Consider the following 22135-nt stretch of genomic DNA (forward strand, 5'->3'; position numbering starts at 1 on the left):
GAGTAAAAAGGAAGAAAATACTGGGAATAACTGAGATCTCATTAAAGTTACAATTACACACCCTCACAATCTGCTTACGAGTAGCTAAGTAGTAACTGGTATTTTTAAATTAGTATCTAGGTTTTCATTATTGATAGAAAAAATAAGATTCACTGGTTCAAAAGTTTCCACAATACTTACTTGATTATTACACAGTGTGTAATAATCTAATGTAGTATCTTACCTATTGAATAGGGTGTGAATTAAAATACTCGATACGCAAAAATAGTCAACTGATTTATTTACATACTAAATACGCTTACAACCACTAAAGATATTTATTTTTACCGAATATTCCGAACTGCACTACACTGAACTGACGGCTGACTCTCAGCGGCGATGCGGCTCCTTATATACTCGGCCGACCATGGTTCAGGAAGATTCGCTGACCTTCTATGCGTCTCCAAAGATGTCGTGGTTGTGTCATTCCGGAATGTCGTTACACTGATTTAAATATGATCTTTTTGTCTGAGTTCTTTGAAGGTTATTTAATTGGGATCCTTAAATGTTTCCCCAGCATTGTCTGATCGGGGGAAGAATAAAACTGTTGTAAGTTAAAAGTCTTGACTTAATATTTGAACTTTTCGTACACCTTTTGATTGCACCCACCAATGAATCTATTTTTGTTTAATTATTGATTACTACCCCTTAGTGGATTAAAATGGCATAATTACTTAGAAATTATTTGACGATACTTAAATTTATCTAAAAATATATTTACTTTATTATATTTATCTTACATTTCAGAACACATGAATATTTATTAAAATTAACAAATTCTGCGCAAAATTCAAAGTAAACAGCTACTAACCGACTTAACTGACATTTATATGCATATCCTATTTGGAAACATGTCTGTTTTAGTTGCTATGGGCGGCTTTATTACTTGGAGGATCTATTTTGACTGAACTTTATAAATGCCCTCAGGGTCGGCGAAGAAGAACTCCTATTTCGTTATACTCTCGACTTACAGCCTAAAAGTTTATAAAGGAAACCCCCTAAGTAATGTTTGCCAATTAAAAAGTTATAGCCATTAGAAGAATTTGCTTTTAAGTTTAACTAGGTTTATTAAAAAGCTAATTTATTTATATTTAATTTTAAGGGATAAATAAAAAACACCTCTCACCCACACATATTATTAGAACTTCTGATACTATGCGTAGGAAAATATAGAATGCTAATATTATAAAAGAAATTACGTTATAATCATGCTAATGTCAACTACTCAGTTTACAGCTCATAAAAGTCTTTATGGGCTATTTTCTATGTACATATATACAAGCTTAATAAAGGATTAATTTTCATGGCGAGAGTAAAATGAAGACATAAAAAAGGACCGAGAAAAATTTGCACAAATTTGACCAAATATGACACAAACCATGAAATTTTTACTGTATTTATTTATTAATTATTTAAATCTCGCGCCAATAATATTGCGAACTTTACTTCACTAATCTGACGGTGATGTGGCTCCTTATATACTCGGCAGAACGCTGTTCCGGAAGAGATATCGTGCGGTGTACGACCAAAAAAGTGAATCTAAAAGAAAACCTAAGAACTTAATTATAATTACCTATAAATTTATTTAAAAGTTTTTGTTTACTAATGCAACCTTATTTATAAGATGCTGCAAAATGTAATAGAATATGGAAATGAGAAAAGCAACCAAATTCTAAAATAACCACCCGCGTTTTTCATGTTTTAGTTGAAAAAATGACCTGATTACGAGGCGAAATTTCTGTCATGAATACGATATTAACCTCACCCCAACGGTGGTTTGGAGTTATTTTTAAAGAAAAATAGAATAAATAATTTAGTTTTTGGTCTGTGCCACGAGCACGGAAGTAAGTTGATTATTTAGGAAACAAGGACAAACAAAGGGTAATTGAAAATTAGTTTAAGCATACCTAATTTTACTGAAGTTTAAATTTTATTTTAAAAATATTTTGTGTATAATCTCGTTGGCACGTGTACAATGCATAATTTGAAAAAAAATGGATGTTTTTACTCAATAAAGATTTAGTTTACTAGATAAATATCATATAGTAGAAGACATTATCTAGGAATCTTCTAACAATCGCACATAGTGGGAAGGCGCTCTATCCTGATGGAACCATAAAGCTTGGTTTGACATGTCTGGATCATTTTAACAAGATAGATGGTCTTTTTCGTATGATATACCAATAATACGAATCTCATTGTACTGTCGACTCATACGAAAAAAAACCTCTTAAAATATTGACTAATCACTTATCAATTCCTCACAATCAATTTCCTAAACGTCTTTAAAAAAAAATTAATAGGCCAAAGAAGGATATAATAATTTTTACTCTATTACAGGGCACCAACTATTGAAGAATTGAAGATATTTTACTATCAAGTAGAAGAAATTGCCGTTGTTAACTAAAATTGTATAAATTTATTGTTTTTAGTCCAATAAGCCCCTATTATATTAAAAACCGTAAAGATTTCATCCTAATTGATGCAATATTATACAGATGTTAAAAACTATTGTGAATAAAACTTTTGTTAGAGTTTATATAATCATTTTAAAGATTAATTAAAAATTTTGTTCCAATTGCTTTATGATAAATATTGTTTTATTATATGTATTTTTAGTTTGTTTTCAAATTTATACTGTATTATGTTTAATGTTTATTCGTATAATCTAGTGTATCTAGCCAGTCCGTCCTGGTCTGCCAAGATCTTTAACAATTCTAGTCTCTCTACTCATAGCCTCAATTCTACTGATTGTAGACTTACTAGTTCTCTCTTATTTATTGTTGAAGGTTATTCGAACTTCATCGTGTGAAGCGTAATAAATATTCCGATTCTGTGTGTCTCAATGTAATTATTTCAAAAATGTCAAATATTCACAAACAAAAGATGTAGAAAGTTGGAATGACTCGTTATACCTGGTTTGAAATCCTCCTAATGGCGGCCACTTCCAGCATTTAAATAAATTTTAGGGACATGCAATATAATTTAGGTTAGAGGATTGTCAAAAAAAAGTCAAAGACAAACAACCAGATGCACAACTAGACAGTAAATTATTATTCATATATCTATAATTTTTCAGCGTCATGAAAGTTGAAGGCGCTAGATGGCATTTTAAAAGAATCTGCCCGTGAAATTTGATTTTTATTTTAAGGCTCTGTAGGATCAGCTTATTCATGGTGGTTTACGTATAGAGTGGCCACGTATTCTGTACCAGGATTCTAGTAGGTTGTAGAAAAACTGATTTTAAAACATGCTATAAAAAGAATAGGCACCCTATAATACAACAAAACATGAATCTGAAAATACTCGAGAACAAAAACTGGATGAAAAAATTGACACATATTCTAATAATATATATACAGAGTGTTCCGTTGATCATGTTACAAACTTCTAGGGCAGATAGAAAACGTCAAAAAAAAAACAAAAGTTCTTATGAACATGGGTCCGGAAAAGCTTCCTCAGGGAGCTAGAGCTCTTTCAAAATAACCTTTAAAAACTAGTTTTTTTTTAATAGCTCCGGAACTACTTTAGCTACCGCAATCAATTTCGGGAGGTAAATTACTGTTAGTACGTTTATTCTTTTGAACCCACTAAATAAAAAAAATATTTACCAGGGGCTTCAGAATCAGGGGGGTATTTGGTAAATTTAGGCCCATTTCTTTAATACTTTAATTTCTGCCCGTTTGGGCATTAGATTATGATGTTCCTATGCTTTTTACATAAAAAAGGTGCTCTTAGTAAAAGTCGGTAAATATCACCATTTTGTGGAAATTGACTAAAACCAAACTAAGATACAGCACCTGAATTAATTATTTTAATAATAATAATAATGCTAATTCATTGCCACTGTCAGTATTTTTTACATGATATTAATTCCCTTTTTATTGCGGTTAAGTAATGGAAGATTACACTTTTGCTGAATACGCCGATATGCTTTTAATTTATGGGGAAGTTCGATGTAATGGTAGAGCTGCTTCTCGACTATATGAAGAGCGGTTTCCCGAAAGGCGAATCCCAGCTCACACACTTTTTGAAAGGGTCAATCAACGGCTCAGGGAGACTGGCTCCGTTAAAATAAAACGCCAAGATAATGGCGCGCAAAGGAACATCTGAATCCCGGATTTTGAGGAAGAAGTACTTCAGCGATTTGAAGATAACCCATCAGTAAGTACTCGAGCAGTAGCTGATGCGATGCATGTAAATCATGTTAGGGTATGGAACGTTGTTAATGAACAGCTTCTTCGGCCCTACCACATGCAAAAGGTGCTTTCATTAGGACCCAATGATTTTATGCCCCGCGTGAATTTTTGCCAGTGGTTTCTTGACCGGTGTACAGAAGAGCCTCAATTTTCAAAATATGTCCTTTTTACTGACGAGGCTAAGAATAATCATGTGTGGAGTGAGGAAAATCCTTATGGTATTCATTTTAGGAGCTATCAACATAAGTTTTTGGTCAATATGTGGGCCGGCATTGTTGGAGAACGCTTAATTGGTCCAATTATGTTGCCTCCTCGTTTAACGGGAAATATTTATTTAATTTTTTTAAGAAATGTACTCCCAGAACTATTAGATGATCTGCCCCTAAATATACGACAGAACTTATAGCTACAACACGATGGAGCGCCAGCTCATTTTTCACTTATTGTCCGCGAGTTTATAAATGAAAATTTTGTAAGGCGCTGGACTGGCCGCGGAGGCCCCTCTCACCTGGCCAGAGCGCTCACCAGATTTGACACCCTTAGATTTTTTTCTTTGGGGGCATATGAAAAGTCTCGTACATGAAACTCCAGTCGAGTGAGAAGAAGACCTGGTGGCCACAATTTCCGCAGCTGCTGAAGTAATCGAAACCACGCCTGATATTTTTAACCACGTCAACCTTAATATGGTGCGTAGATACCTACAATAAATGTATCGATCGTGGCGGCCGGCATTTTGAGCAATTAATATTTAAAGTTTATTTTTGTAATACCAATCTTTAATAAAATTTGTTTACGTTTCTAAAATTGTTAATTTGTTGGTTTTTTATTACACTTAAAATCATTTAAACATTTTATGCCTCAAGGTAATTAAAGTGACAGTTAATTAATTTGAGTACCAATTTAATAAAGTGGCTACCTTAATTTTTTTTAAACATTTATTTTTTATGTACGCCAGATTTTTTTTTTATGTTTATTAATAATAATAGGTAATTCATTTTTGTATCTCATAACTTGCTTATCGTCAATTTTCACAAAAACGGTGATATTTACCATTTACCGACTTTTACTAAGAGTACCTTTTTTATGTAAAAAGCATAGGAACATCATAATCTAATGCCCAAACGGGCAAAAATTAAAGTCTTACAGAAATGGACCTAAATTTACCAAATACCCCCTTGATTCTGAAACCCCTGGTGAATATTTTTTTTATTTAGTAGGTTCAAAAGAATAAACGTACTAACAATAATTTACCTCTCATAATTGGTTGCGGTAGCTAAAGTAGTTCCGGAGCTATTAAAAAAAAACTAGTTTTTTAAGGTTATTTTCAAAGAGCTCTAGCTCCCTGAGGAAGCTTTTTCGGACCCATGTTTATATTAATTTTTGTTTTTCTTTTGACATTTTCTATCTGCCCTAGAAGTTTGTAACATGATCAACGGAACACCCTGTATATGGGATAAATTTTTGGGCTTAGTTGCGCGCCTCGTTTGTCTCTGCCATTATTAAATAACAACCATGTATAATAATCGTTTGGTTCAGTTACTACGGTTACCTACAGTCACAACAGACAAAGCGCTGATTTGATTACTAAAACGCCAAGCATCTGTCAAATCTAAAACTTGTCACAGCACTTAAAAAAAAATTAATTAAACAAGTAAAATGTCATCATTTTGGTCAAGACTAATTCCCAGAGCGTTCCGCAGATCAATATCTACCACAAAACCTACGGGAAAAGGAAAAGTTACCTTGGGGGACCCAATAGAGCATGCCACAGGTATAGAAAAACGTGAACTGCTAGCAATAATGGCTGGCAACGAGGATCCGTTTGATCTGAAGAGGATCAAAAGGGGCCCTGGCACCAGAGCTCAACCCACCGAAATTCCTTCCGCTTTTGATTCACGAATTATTGGCTGTATATGTGAAGAAGCTTCAGTGAGCATTGTTTGGATGTGGCTGCATAAAGGGGAGCCGAAAAGATGCGAATGCGGCTACTGGTTTAATTTAGTTCATAAAGCTCCATTGTAATCTCTTTAGTTTGTTTAGAAGCGATAATTATTATTGTTTATGTTTTGTTTGAATAAAGTTGTTTTAATTTGTCTTGGAGTTTGATTTTTACTAAATTTTGCAGATAGGGGCAATAATTCGAACACCGTTAAAAGCTTATACCAGTCAACTTTAGAGTGGAATTGGAAATACTCAATAGTAGGAATAGCAACAATATTATTAAATATCTGTTTTGCTTAAAAGGAGGAGCATTTTTTAAGTTTCTTTGTTTTTGAGTTATTTCACCGTTCTGAAATATCCTAAGACATGGTTTAAATATATACTTTAATAACCTAGATTTTTGCCTTGATGGAATGTATTTGCTTTACGTACAGTCGGCAAATTTGAAAATGTCTCTCGCATCTGCTCCCGGACTTCGTTGCCTTACAATTTGGCAACATGGCTTTTGACTGAAAGGGGTAGCGTACGGCGGGCGCTAGTGTGTAGAGTATCGATCGAGTTTAGTCGTGTATAAATAGGCAGGGGTGACGGAACTCATTTTTCAGTAGATGGGGTTTTTGCAATGGGACGTTTCGAATATTTTTGTGGCTGTGCAGCTGATATTAAAAAAATCAATCAGTTTGTTTTTCTTCCTTATGTAAAGTTTTTAGGACAATGCGCTATAGTGTTTTATACGTTGGCTAAATGCGCTCTTCAAAATTCTGTTTCATTTCAATTCATTAAAGGTTTCATAAAAAATAGCGCGCTATGGTTAGCACCGCCTCCTAGCATTAATAACGTAATACGAGCTGAGATACTACCAAAACTACTTATTTTGGAATACCCTGTCTAGCGCTGTAAAACTAAGTACTTGTACTAAGTACTACCATAATATGGGAAAAAAATTAAGATTTTTGTTTCTTTTCCTCACATTTTATTTATAAGTATACCTATATAAAAATACAGGGTGTAGAACTCGTCAAAAGAAGTTGGTTGATATACCAAAAATTGCCTATACTCGTATAGTAAAAGTTGCATATTAAGAAAGTTAGTTTGCGTTATTTAAATTTTTTTTTACTTATTATCAAGTTAAGTGGACATTGTTTTTACAAAAACTGTTCAAAATTGTCCCCACTTGTTCGATTAACCCAAAATGTTGTTCGGCAAATCCATATTTTAAATTGTTTATATCTATATTTTGGTAAGAGGTAGAAAAAAATCTATGTGGTTCTCATGAGTAAAGCACACTTTTTTACTGAAGTGATGAATAAAGTAATATTTCCGTTTGTAAATAAGGCACTCTCGTGATTTCTTCTTGAATAAAAAACTATTTTTTATATTTTTTTTATTGAAGCGAAGTTAACTTTAATTACTAAACTTTAATTGTAGTAGTCCCGTATCTTTTTTTATTTACTTTTTTTTAAACCTTATAAAACGTATAAGTAATGGATCAAAGGTCAGTTTCAAAGCGAAAATTTTATTTCCTATTTAATGACAAATTACAGTTCTTTAAGTATAACATCTTAATAACAATTAATAACATTCAACACTACTCCTAATAAGCTTTAGTAAGTATAATTAAAATTTAAATCTACAATAAAAATACTTTTTTATTTAAACTTTTAAATAGCCTACGTATTGTGTTTTTTTCGAAACTTACACCTTTTTTTTTAATAATAATTATTTAATGTCACAGGGTGCATTTGGTATTGGTATGGCTTCTTAATTAATATTTGGTATAAAAACCATTTGCGCCAATGCATTGTTGCAGCCTTTTCCGCATTAATCCCGCGTAATTACTAAAATCGGGTCTCCCTCTGAAAGATTCCCAAACTCTTTGAGCGTGGGCTAGTAACGTTTCCTTCGATCTAATTTGGCCTTGATTAAAAGTATCCCAAGAATTCACCATTTCACCCCACAAATTTTCGATGGGGTTTAAGTCGGGGCTTCTGGATGGCCATGGAATTAAATTAAATTCCGGATGTTCCTCAAACCATGTTCTTGCCATACGGGAGGTATGAATTGGACAGTTATCGTGCATAAAGGATATTGGTCCAGCTGGATATATTATTCTGTATGAAGGCCATCGGAATTTATTCCACGGAATTTATTTGGGGTGGCGTGGTTACCAGCATTCCGGGTCCATTTTGGGTCATCCAACCCGATAATGACAATGTTATTCTCCCGCTTTTTTCAGTTTCTTGGACATAATGGGAATCATATCTGGTACTTGTAGGTCTCCACACTAATTGATGGGACCTTATGTCCGAAGAAAACGTGTTTTCGGTAAATACCACATTTGACCAGTCTCGGTCAATATTTTCTTGAGCAAACCTAAGCCTTCGCTCTGCGTTGTCGACCGTTAATTTGGCCTTTTTGGCTGGTCGTCTACAATTTATTCCAGCTGAACGAAGAGTATTCCTAATTGTTTGCATACTAACATCCAAGTTCATGGTTTCTTTGACCACCCGGCTATTTGTGAAAGGGTTATTTCTTACTTGGGTAACAATAGCTTCTCTCATATTTTCGGTCAATACAGGTTTCCTTCCAGGATGTTGTCTGGTTTCTACATGCCCTTCTGCTTCTTGACGTTGGATCCAGCGTCTAACTTGTTTGACCTGTTTAAAAGCAAATGCAGTAATTAGTATTAATTAATTAAATAGATATCTATTATACTATTAGGTTAGCGACAACAGTTTAGCAAAGGGGTGGCCTATATATATAGGTATAGATGAAAAATAGCAGTAAATATTTTATTATTAAGAATAAGTTAATAAAGTAGGTACTAAAAAAGCAATAACAGCGTCTCTTAACAATAATATAATTTTATATTATTTGTTGGTGTTTTTTTAAAACATTCAGAGCGTTACGTCAAAATATATTTCTATGACAACTTTTTTTAATATATGGTGAAAAGCAAATAAAGCGAAAATATTGACAAAGTTTTCAAAGTGAAAATATTTCAGATTAAATTTGGCATAAAAAACCCATTCACAGGTATAATAATAAATACAATAATAATACAGATATAAAAATATACTAGATGGATAGAAATAATGCGGTAAATAGGTAGTGGATTGGCTCACGGTGCGTTTTGGACTAAATATTATTTTAATAAACATTTTTTAATAGGGCCACTCCCCTTAACCCTCAACTGGTGCAGTAGTGAGTCAGATATTAAATTTAAAATTCAAAATATCGCCAATCTATACTACATTCGACTACCGTTTTTAAGAAACCTTTAAACCCATTAATACTTTTTTTAGGGTATGGTACTGCATTAAATTTATTTATTATCTAAAAAAAAAACTATACCTTCGTTTTTAAAATATTTAGAAAAAACTTGAATGTTTTCAAGATATCGCGTTGCAACACTTAAAAAAACTCACCCTGCATAAGGGTTGCTTGGATTTAAAAAATACTACCTCAAAAAAAATAATCAATCATATGTAAAATGATTTTACTTTAAAAATAAAACAAAAACATTTTTTATTTTGATAGACCCAATAACATGTATATTTTTCTTTGTTAAAAAATATAGGTAAGTTTTATAACTTTTTTACATATCTATCGATAAATTAAACTTAAGAGATGTGATTTTCAGCTATTTTTCTAAATAAAAAATTGAATGAAAAAATTATAAATTACCCTCGAAATCCCTCCTATTTGAATAGATTTCCAGGACGATGAGATAATAATTTTCGTTTTTGATCTATTAAATTTATTAGCTTATTTCGGGATATCAAAAAAAGTTGGTTCCGTATAAAAACAAACCTTTTTTTTTTAAATGAAAGTTAAAGAGAATTTTTGAAGATTTTTGACAAATTTCATAGTTTAGTTTAAATAGATTTTACCTAACAAAAAATTTAAACGAAATGGATACAAAAAAAAACTTACTGAAAGATCCGTAGCCATTGCTATTTCTCGTAAGGTGGCACCCATCTCATTCATAACAATAATTCTAGTACGAATTTCCATGATACTCTCCCTCTGTCCAGGCAATCTTGGCATTATGAAAAAATATTACATAAAACACTTTAAAAAATAAAAAAAATTAAACACGTAAATAGACTCGAGGCACTTATAAACACAAAAGACAGTACAATACTACTTACCATCAAATTTATTTATAATTACCACCTTATATATTTTACCTGCATATCCCCGTGCTGCCAATTAATATGGAAAAACCCTCCTTAAAAATAGATCTTAAAATTTACAATGGTACCTTATACACAATGTTATAATGGGATCGATCGCATAAGCTGCCCCCGCATCAGCCCCCGTTACTTATTTTCGAAAAATGCCGCTATACTTTCTTCATTCATACAGTGTAGCCAAATTGTGCTTAAATTACGTGTAAATGGGTAAAGAGCCACGGAGCGAGGGACATTTTCAATTTTGTTGACTGTACCAGCTTATGACTCCATATTTCGCCTTTAAGGGCCAAATTACGGACCAGCTGGGAAAGTTCCTGTGTGTTATCAGGCAGATAAATTCTATCCTCTCGCTAAACCTACCGATAGCTGTAGGAGGAATTATGAACCAAATTTTAACCTGTTGTTAAGTAACAGAAGGTTTACAGGTTGGCAACAACGTAATTGTTGTGGCCAGTACAGTAATCTTAAGAAAAAAAGAAAAATTAGGGTTATGAATCTGCGGTCCTGAGAAAATAAATAAAAATAATGGGCGTGTTTGGTTTTTAATTTGTGATAATAGTTATAGATGCTTGTATACTTGTTTTGTGCCAAATTCGATATTCTTTCTGTTAATACTAGTATTAGTAGGTATTTGCATTTTATTTTATTGCGTTGTTTACTTGTAAAAATGTTTATTAAAATTGACTGCTTTTTGTGGAATATGTATATATGTTTTATTATTGTGCAATAGAAAAATAAACAAAATTTATATATTGAAATTAATATCCTGAATTGATAAAGTTAATGCAATCTATTAAAATAATTATTATTAAAATATCTTCGGTGTTGATCATTTTGTTTTTCATGAGGCTGATTAACATCATCAGGCATTTGTAAATCATTAATAAGAGCCTCTATCTCTTCATCATTTTCTGGTGGCCACTTCTCATTTTCTAATATTGCCAGGTTGTGTAAAATAGTTGTTGCAACAATAACATCTTGTGTTAGGTCAATTTTAGTTCGAAGTCCTATAGCTGAACAAGGAAAACACCTTTTCCATACTCCTATAGTTCTCTCAATAATATTTCGAGTTCTTATTATCGACTGAAATAACCTTTCAGCTTTATTGGTTGGATTTTCTAAGGGAGTAATTAAATATTTTTTTTATTGCATAACCACTATCTCTTATTAATAAAACATTTAGTTCATTATTTTCAAAGTGGGCCTTTAAAGCTGAATTTTTAATAAGTTCCTCAACTTCATGCGACAAGCGGTAAACCATTTTTTGGACAATCTAAATCTGTTTCGGAAATCTACATCAGCCCAGTAATTAAGATGGTCTATTTTCTCCTGTATAAAACGCGGTCGTCGATAAATAATCTTTATAAAATCTTCTAATTCTTCCTCATCCGACAGCACATCCAAATGAAAAAATTGGTTATTAATAAGATTGTTATTCATTTTCACAAAATACTTATACAGAATAAGAACAAAATTAGAATATTATACACAAACTTCTTACAAAAATATGCAAGCTCGAACTCTTTGAAAAATTTGAGGTTATAAAATTCCTGGTAAACCTTTTATACGCTGCTTTGTCCTGTTGTTAATTTATTCTACTGGTAAGCAAGAATTATCCCGCTGGTAAGACAAACATGAAGTTCATAATTCAATTTTTATTGTTACCAGCAGGGTAACTTTTTCAGACACTTTATCAGCCGGTCCATAATTTGGCCCTAAACGCCTGTCTATACGTAATTATCGATTCTCCAACCTGTATAGTTCTAATGTAAGTTTATGTTAATTCTGGGATATTAAACCTCTCGTGCGATATTTTTTAATGTAACATCGTCAGCTGCGTTTTAGAAATTATATTAAAGGTTGTAAAGTAATGTTAGATCATCATATCTGACCAAAATATGTTATGTCTGGTAGGACTATACCGACTATTCTACCTGTGGCATTTTTTTCTACCTATGATTAAAACTATTACATATTTCCCAAAGCTTCATTAAGTTCATCTCTGCATTCAAAATTTTTCTCTCCTTTTTGTTTGATCGTATTCAATCTCCTTAATAAGGATAATTTTTTAGCTGTCTTTTTAAGGTAAAGGTACTTTTAAACAAATACAAAAACATGTGCTTATCAAGTGCTTGATCAATAGTTTATAAAAGTTAACAAAAATGTATATACAGTACGTGCAGTTCAGTTACAGCTGGTCATACAGATTTGCAAGGTATTTTGTAACCTGACGCTACGTTCTGATTAAACAAATCATAACCTAAAGTGGACTTAAATAATGACAAATTTCAATGCTAATATGTTAAGGAAGTGAAAGGTAAATCCACAGGTATAATGAAAAATGTAACTGCTTGTAGTTGCTGTCAGATATCATCTATCATATAGATTATTGGTGCAGGGAAGTTTACCTAATATTTCATTTTTTAGATCCAATGTTTTTTCGGAGTCATTTAAAATGTTAGTATATTCTTCTGTACATTTTTGATGGCATATTTCTGCTACAATATCTTCTAAGTTCAACCCTTTTTCTTTAATGGCCAAAAATATATAGAAACCAGGTTTCCTTTTCTACTCATTTTATTGAAGGTAAGATCGAAGGTGGATAGAGGGGAAGAAGAAGTTATCAAGTTATTGAACTACATATTTTAAGTATGAAGCAACCATATAGCTTCTTTGTGAATCAAATTATGAATTAATTTCGAAAATTGAACATACTGATAAAGACAGGTGATGAAGACAGCCAGTTGTCAAACTGCCATTTTTAAGTCACTAAATAAAAATATGCACTTATTTTATTACCGTGATAAATAAAATAAATCTTTTAAATGAACATGATGCCTCAGGGAACTAACAGTATCAAGAAAAGTAATGATGAAGATAAAGTACCAAAAAGCCGGGAAAATATTGAAGACAATAATTCTTCTTCTGAATCTCTAAATTGTAAGAAATATATGATATAAAATTAATAATGGCAGTCAAGTGGTGCCTTATTTGTATTTTTAGATTTGTTTCATATTTCTGATATTGATACTACTATCAATAAAAAGGCTGAATTAAAAAAGAAGTTTTATAAGAAATTTGGGCTTCTTGATCGAATGACCCAGAAAGAGTTTGAGAGGGAGGTAAAGAAAATATGTAATTGCTGTCTGAAGCATATAAAAGACCTTCACGAGCTTCATGTCAAGAGAACGGCAGGTATAATATATTAATAAAATATACCATTTTTATGGCTGTTAAATGTTGATGCATTAATAGGAGTATTAACCACGAAAATCGAAAAGAATCTGACCGTATCTCTAAATCTGATACTTGCAGAATGAATCGATTTATTTCCAGAATGTTTGGAGACTGCTTTACTTCTAAACGAGAAATTCTCTAGTCTCGAAATCTCTCCAGATTTTTATGCAGCTTTTGTTGAAATTGAATCTATGATTACAAATGATGGAGTCACGTATTAATTTCTAATTATGGAAGAAACGATGCAGTGGTTCAACAGGGTCGCTAATACTTGTAATATGAACATATTTAGGTGAAAATTAGCTTTCAAGGCGAAGTTAAACACTAATTCTTTAGTAGACTCTTATCAGATTACTCTTAATGATTTCAGTCTGCAACCATATTAAGTGGAAAAAGAAATGTGATCTTCTTATTCCAACTGACGTCTCCAGTAGCACAAGTTAATCTTGTTACATCTTACTTCTTATCGTTTGACCAAATACACTGCACATTCAATTCCTTGCAGAGAATTTCGAATTATATAATTGTAGACTACCCGTCAGAGAGTATTATATACACCTCTCATCAAAATCCTATATACATCACTCATCAATTTTATTAACTTTACATATGTTCTATAATAAGCTATTACAAATATCGAATATCTGGTTTAGTTTATGATTATTGCTGATCATTTCAGTACATAGTCTTATTTACGGATATCTGAATTCCATGTTAACTTATATTAAAATATACTCTTCTCAAACATGGAGTATATTCCAGCGCTTTTACCCGTTAGTTAGGTATGAATTAAAACAATCGAAAAATAGTCAACGAATTTATTTACACATCACTTACGACAACTAAAAATATTTATTCTCACTGTATTTATTTACAACTATTTATGTCTGATTTAAATCTCGCGCCAATATTAGTTCACTGAACTGACAAGTGACTTTCAGCAGCGACGCGGCTCGTTATATACTCGGCTGACCATTCCGGAAGATTCGCTGACCTTCGAGACGTCGTGCGGTGTGCCACTTGTTTCATTCCGGAATGACGGAGAATCAACTTGTTTCTCGGTGTTTACAATATCGTTCATAATCATAAATAAAATGAAGCACGTAAATTCAATTAAGGAGGTTGTTATTAGTTGGCTCTTTACTCATTAGATTACATAAGATGCCATAAGGTGTGAGTTATGTCCTGATCTATTTGTAGAATGTTGTCCTCTAAAAGTATTATTATAGCGTCCTCTAAGGGAGCTATTATATCGAAAATTTGGTCGACTAAAATTTTGAGTGGTAGAACGAGAAGTGGAAAAACCTCTGCCCCGACTACTATTTTGAAAATAATTTCCTCGACTTTGAAGACGGAAGACCTGATGAGAATCAGTTTTGGACGTGAGTTCCTCATCTTTAGCACTTCTAATGGCCTCACCACGTTTGGAATAGTTGCGCGCTTTTATAATCGTTCTTAAATCACGATTTTGCAACCCATTAGCAAAAGCAGCTATTGCCAACTTTTCATTTATTCTAGTCAAAACAGGTAAACTATCTTCATCACCTTGTTTTTTCCAAAATCTTCAATAGATTTCCACCTTGCCTACTATTATTCAGTTGGGATGATAATGCTGATGCTGACCTTTTTGTAAGAAAGTGGTCTTTTAAATCCCTAATAAGAGCATCACATGTGGTATAGCTACTTTTTAACCTAAGTTTTGCATTTTGGGAAAGACGGGTCTTCAACACGTAATTAATTAGCAACTTTTTACCGTCGGAGTCTAATAAATCGCGAAATAAGTCAATGGTATCAATAAGCTGTTTTGTTGTGGATTCAGTTCCATCCATAACAGGCAGCAGGTTTGCTGCTGTTTTTATATCAAATTTTTCCGTCACTTTTTTCTCTTCCGAATAATTAGAATGAACATTAATTATTGTAATTGGGTCAGAGTTACTTTGTTTACTACAAGATGCTGTTTGTTCAGTTCGAGATGAACGTAGCCTATCTTCTAAAACACTACCTATCTCCTTAAAATACTGATCTATATTCTTTACATACTCTTTATTTTCGGGAATAGCTTTTTCCTCAAAAGAGCCACTATTAAATTTTAATTTTAAAGCTTCTAATTCATTTTTAATTCTATCTAACTTACTTATATAACGTGTAGTCTTATCTACGTTTTGCCTTCTATCTTCTGGATCCTTTCTTAAATTTCTGTGGAAAACTCTGAGCTCCTCCCAAATATACCTAAACTCCTTCGGAACTTGCATAGAACATATATATCACTGGTCACGGGAGATGAAATAAGAGCAAACAGAACTGTGTACATTTTTATTCTTCATTTACTTCTTATACTATTTGTTCTCTACTCCTTATTACCTCCTGACGTATTTGCCGCTTTAATCTTTTTTCATATCGGGACCAACAACACAATACAATATACAGGCACACTATTATCACGAGCACCAATTCTTCAACTGTTAGAATATCAGCAACACGCCACTCGGCGTTACTAGCCGTAGCTGTTGTGCCACTACTATTGCCACTTTGTACAATTACGGTTTCTTCTTTCGATTGATTTTTCCCCATTTTCACAAATTATGTATGGAACTATTTTTTCTTCTATAAAACTATTATTTACAACTTTTTATTGGTTCCTATTTTCCCAAGAACATATTGGCATACTTATGCCACTCGCAGGGTCGCCATGTAATATGTCAAGGGGATCGTCCTAAAAGGACCAATAAAACAACCATATCTTTGTGTAATGTGTAAAGCCGAACTGATTTATTAAAACAATTATTATATCAATTACACCATATTTCTATAACACAATTACCCAAGTTAGCAAAACTTGCCTAGAAACCAATGAACTACTAATTATTACTGACTACAGCTAAAATACTAATTTCCACATTAACCAATACATTAATTACCAAATATCCTTATTTATATATTATATAGGAAATTAAAGACGCGAGTACTAAATTTGAATTCCATCTGTATATTAACAGTCACCTAACCATATTTTTCACTATACTCCCATTCTTCACTTAATATTGGAAAAGTATCTACTTAGATAAGATATAACATCAAGTTTCTTCTTGTACATGAGATATTTTTTTAGCTCTCAACATGATAGATGACGTGATAGCAAGGATGGACATAAGTTACGTCAAAACTCATCATGTGGTTCATTTAGTTTGGTCGGTAATGAGCTGCATGCATCATTTCCAATTGCGTTTTAGAACAGGGACTAAATCCATTATAACATGGACAAGAAAGTAATGTTTGTCTAGATATCCAGAATAACCATAGTTTCCGTAGCAAAAATGGCTGTTCACATTTTTTAGAAGAAAAGCTGAAGCTTGCATGCACACATATAACAGACTCATACACTCTTTACCAAATTCTGTATATCGGGTGGTACTAAATTCACTTATCATATTTTACAAAGAAGGTCGACTTTGGACAATTGAATTTCGTTTAACTGAAATGGTTTGTCGATTGCTATATTTATATGGGGATATAGAGGAAGCTATAGAAGACATTTTAGGTGACTCGTCTAAATAATAATAACATGTTTACTATTTCAATGACGAATTGTTTCTTTTAGTAACTGCTGAACATGCTTCTCTCCAGTCAGATATCGAGCCCAGGATGATGATAAAAGTACTCTACGAAGTACTGGAGAAAATCAGATGGAATCAAATGTCTGAGACCATGATTAGGAGATTTTTAGTTATGCTTAGAAAAAGCATTGAGCCAAAGCCGGAACATATTTACCGATACAGCCCAATGAGAATGGGATTAAATATATGCGTGAGGAACATTACCAAGAACTTGAATAATACAGATTTAATGAACCTGGTAATGTTAAAAAAATTGAGGTTATATTAGAAAGCTTATAGTTAATTACTCTTTTTGTATCCTGCGTTCTCTTTAAAACACTTTTGGCTTTAACACCAATTTTTGAGTTTTGATAGTTTTGTTAGACCTCACTCATAATGGCATCGCCCATAATTTTGATGATGAATTTCCAACATCTTTTAAGTATATCTATGTGGACTGTAGAACAACTCTTTAGTAAACATAAATTGTAAAAACGGAAGTTCCTTATTTAACGTGGACTCTATATAAATTTTAGGGAACAACCGAACAAAACCTACATTTAATAATTATTACCGCATAGGGGTCATTAAAGTTTGGATCCCCAGAGTGAAATTTCATAGGGCGGCTGATGAGGCCCAAGAGGGCCAAAACGCGTCACTGTGAACAAGATTTTACGTTATTTGGACGATTTGCATTGGACATTTGGTTTTGTTTCATCTTTCTCCAACAACCGATTAATTTTAATACATTTCTCATTTCATTTTAACTTCCGCAAATTCTTGCATGACTTTTCAGCTATATGTAGAGTTTGCCAACTTTACAAGAAAATAAATGTTTTGTACCTACTTATACGAATCTCAAGACAATTATAGAATTTTACAGGTTACAACCTTATTCCTGAATAAGACGTCAAAACATCTATCTATTTCATATAGGTGTTCCACCCAAATTTTTCAAATGTTGATGTATTGAAACTAGAGTTTCCAAGTTACTGCTTGCCACTGCTAATGTTATTGAGAGAATTAACAAAATAGTAAGGCTGGATTATTTAGCCTGATATTATATTACCTGAAAATCTCTCTCTCCCAGCATGTGTAGAAAAAAAGAGGTTTTCACAGGACCTCTAGAGTGGTTCTACTTTTAGGTTAAGTCTGGTGGTCTGATGCGGCATGAAGTATTATTACCCCGAGAATCCAAACTGTTTGAACATGAAAACCACAGAACACAAATATAGAGAAATTCGTGTTGTCTAATGAACAGACAGAAATTTTGTTGACAGCTTTATTGACAAAGACGAGGGCAACCATCTTGGGTAGAAAAATTTAAAATATTGCATCTCAGACATCACTCATCTTTAATCAAGAATTACCGCATCAACTAAAATATTATTTAATTTAAATTTGGTTCTTAAGACATTGCTTATTTAGGACATTTAAGATATTTAGCTATAGATACTTACCAAGAATAATAAATTGGCACGACAGATATGGGACCAAATTTTAAATAAAAAAAACAAAACTAAATTGTCTTTTAAATGTTTTATTTTAAGATGAATTAAAATAAATTTAACAAAGGGTTTTAAAATGCATAAAAAAAGTTACAATATAAATTAAATACTCCAAACTGTAAGTATGGTATTAATAAGACCTTTTATGTAAAAAATAGAATTGTTGCAGGTATAAAGCATATTTTAACTGAAAATCCTAATTTCTGGATTTTTTTTGTCTCCATAAGTGTATAAAACATTATAAGAAATACGTAACAAACATGCCTAAATAAAAAATTAAACATATATATCTTTTAACCATCTATACAATGATGAAAACCTTAAGCCTTTCTGAGGTAGCATATAGATCCTTTACAGTTATCCCTTTTACGACTGTCTCCATTGTTGACAGTAGATGATACATTTTGTCTTTGGACGTAATCACAGAACGATCATGACCGCACGACGTCTCGGAGACGCGTGGAATGTCAGCGAATCTTCCGGAATTATGGTCAGCCGAGTATATAAGGAGTCGCGTCGTCGCTAGGAGGCAGTTCAGTCGAAGCTTGATTCGGAATATTGGCGCGAGATTTAAATCGCACATAAATACTGATAAATAAAACGGTGAAAATAAAATATATTTCTAGTAGAGTCGTAAGTGATCGTGTTTATTAGTGTAAATGTGCAAATAAATTATATAATTTTTATAAATAAATACTGATCATATGGAGGCTATTGGCTAATAGAAGATCATCACCTATCATCATTTACAGTCACCTTAGAGGAAATAAATGGCTACGAAAAGTTTGTTTATTTTATTTTATGACTTTAAATAATGTCTAGTCATTAAAAACACACTAGAAAATTTTACCCAAATATAGAATTTTTCTCAATAACTCATGATTTTTAGCTGGTAATCATAGTCACCAAAATTACATCTTACGAGATGGAAGACAGCACACTTCTCGAGTTTGGTAGTATCGGAGAATACGCTGCTCTAAGGTATCATACTCAGAGATTTTCTGAGACTATTCCAGATCAGTTAACTGAAAGTTTAATGATGATGATGGTATCGGACAATGCTTTTCATCATTTATTTGCAAATAGGATTATGCAAAATATTTGGGATAGGCACCATAACAAATTAGAATTTGAAACGCCAAGGTAAATATTTTACTCCTAGTGTTTACTCACTCACGGTAAATTCACTTTAAAAATGATGAAAGTACTTGAAAACTTTGTTTTTAGAATTTTCTTTAGAGGAGTATCATATAACATTAAAATAGCCAGGTACAGTGCAAGAGATCGTAAATATTACAAAAGATATAGACTGGCTATAAACAGAGTCATGATGAAAGGCCTACGGCAGCATTATTATCGAAGGTAGTATGAGCCTTAAATATTAATTTTTATTTACCTTTTTGTTTTTTTTTTCTAGATTAAACTTAGAGAACATCTATACAAATCTAGCAATTATTTGCGTCGAAATTCCATGTTCCTATGTTGCATCAAGTATAGTTTCATTCGCAATGGCCATGCAAGAGTATTTTTTATTGACAAATCCACCGGACATGGTGTCATGTCATCATGTACATGCCATGGTTATGTCGCTTATGACGTTGGTTTGTTATGTTCATAGGGCTGAGGTAAGCTTTATAAGTAAACTTTGAACTAATGTTTGATGATACCAACCTCTTGTTAATTGATATTCAGAAAGATATTATATATAAAGAACCTTTTTGAGATGCATTGTATTGTTCAGTCACATACACGCTACTGTTAGGTACCTAAGCACCCCATAATTAAAGTTTATGAGTTCGTTTCGTATTCATGCGCTCAGACCGCATGCTTGTTTCGATTTATTCGTATGCTATTATAAATTTATTTCGTTTAAGTGTAAAGTTACTATATCACACTAATTGCGTTCATGTAGGCTATACTTATTCAATTTTAATAAGAACGATACTCAAAATTCATGTTGTTTGCCTGCAGCATACGGTTAATCTGCAGCCACTTTCGTTACTTCACAGAACCAAAACAAGCATAGTGCAATTTTGCCCCCTTTGTTTTCAGGATTATTTTTTTACAGCATTTATTTATCCATAGATTTTTTACAACTACGTGGCGGAAATCATGGAACGTAGATCCGATATGGCACCACAATTAAATCCACCGCTAAAAGCAGTCTATACGTACGCCCAAAACCACATACTCTGGAATAAGCCGGACTTATTCTTCGAAGACTGGGAGGCCAGATACGGACTTTGGAAGTGCTTCCGAACTGTCGACGAGTCATTTTATAATATGGTACTGAATGTCACATCAACACATCGAAGAAAATCGGAACAAAAAGCTAAACGGCCAATAAAAGTAAAAAACGAGTAACCAGTATTAACAGATAACTTTATTTTTCTATTTTTAGAATTTAAGTGATTTTTTTAACAAATAAATAACTTCATAATTGATAATTTATTTATTTAGAATTGAGTTTATTCTCTACATTTTTCCTTGAAGTAACTTTTGACGACTTAGTAGACTACTTTGTATCTGGTGTGATTAATAAAGATGTACGTACATATGATCAAAACAGCATATTAATATAATTTTAACATAAAATTTTTAAAGGACAGCAACCTTCCTTGGTTCGTAATATCATTCAGTCACATATAGTTCACATAAAATCTGATAGATCCATCTTTTTTTTTACTAATACCCCTGGAGATGTGTTAATTTTTATAACATACCAAATTTCTAATAACTCAAGACATGGAGAGAAGTCAGAGTTGTGTTTCCTTCAATGCTATGGAAGCCGTACTATCATTCTTCGACTTAAAATCAATGGTTGTGAGAAAGTTCTTTAAAGAATAAAGCCTTAACCACCAATTCGCTAAAGCAAGCTAGGAGATCAGCAGAACAAAGTTAAAAGGTGGATGGACTACAGAGTTCATCCAGTTTATTTTGTCAATCAACGATATTGGTAAAATATTTCGTCCAAACCCACTTGCTTAATACAAGAAACACGCCTGAAATGTTGCTCGATGAGTAATTTTTAATATATTGGCTAAAATAATTGAACAATGAAAGGAGAAGGAGGTCAAAACTAACCATTGTGATGTTCTGGTTAGTCTCGTCCGACTAAATAATGATGACCACTACACAATAGCCTATGCAGATGACATAGTGAGTCTACCAATTGGTAAACTCAATCACTCTCTTTAAAGTTTTGCGACCATGCAAGCGGCTCTTCAAATAATAAAGAAATGGCGTGCTCACTGTCCATTAACCTCAAAAACTTGAGAGTATGCTATTTACTAGAAAAAGAAAACTAGCATCTCTACTGGCACCTAAACTAAAATTAGCCAATGTACTGTCATCAGCAAACTTGTAAATTGAATTAGTAAAGTCTTTTCGAGAAGGTCGTTCTTACGAGATGCATCTCT

The 22135-nt window shown here is 32.6% G+C and overlaps 2 protein-coding genes and 1 long non-coding RNA gene across 4 annotated transcripts; 2 read left to right on the forward strand and 1 right to left on the reverse strand.

Annotated features, from left to right (window-relative positions):
• Positions 1–263: 263 nt before the first annotated feature.
• Positions 264–998, reverse strand: LOC126738039 (uncharacterized). The gene is made up of 2 exons (XR_007661202.1): positions 851–998; positions 264–562 (listed from the first exon to the last, which is right to left on the reverse strand). It is a non-coding gene; the product is annotated as an uncharacterized LOC126738039 (long non-coding RNA).
• Positions 999–5894: 4896 nt separating this feature from the next.
• Positions 5895–6260, forward strand: LOC126737991 (cytochrome c oxidase subunit 5B, mitochondrial-like). Its single transcript, XM_050443145.1, has one exon. The coding sequence runs from the start codon at positions 5895–5897 to the stop codon at positions 6258–6260; it is 366 nt and encodes a 121-aa protein (XP_050299102.1).
• A 6850-nt stretch (positions 6261–13110) lies between these two features.
• LOC126737365 (uncharacterized) lies at positions 13111–21163 on the forward strand. 2 transcript variants are annotated; one of them, XM_050442232.1, is made up of 9 exons: positions 13112–13318; positions 13382–13573; positions 16725–16881; positions 16951–17153; positions 17214–17467; positions 19606–19859; positions 19944–20078; positions 20134–20341; positions 20802–21163. In XM_050442232.1, the coding sequence occupies exons 1-9, from the start codon at positions 13204–13206 to the stop codon at positions 21078–21080; spliced, it is 1797 nt and encodes a 598-aa protein (XP_050298189.1). In that variant the 5' UTR covers positions 13112–13203; the 3' UTR covers positions 21081–21163. The 2 variants fall into 2 exon arrangements, with proteins under 2 accessions (XP_050298190.1, XP_050298189.1); XM_050442233.1 differs by lacking the exons at positions 16725–16881; positions 16951–17153; positions 17214–17467 and having other exon boundaries at positions 13111–13318.
• Positions 21164–22135: the final 972 nt, after the last annotated feature.

This window comes from Anthonomus grandis, chromosome 6 (assembly GCF_022605725.1).
Source record: "Anthonomus grandis grandis chromosome 6, icAntGran1.3, whole genome shotgun sequence".
Lineage (NCBI taxonomy): Eukaryota > Metazoa > Arthropoda > Insecta > Coleoptera > Curculionidae > Anthonomus > Anthonomus grandis.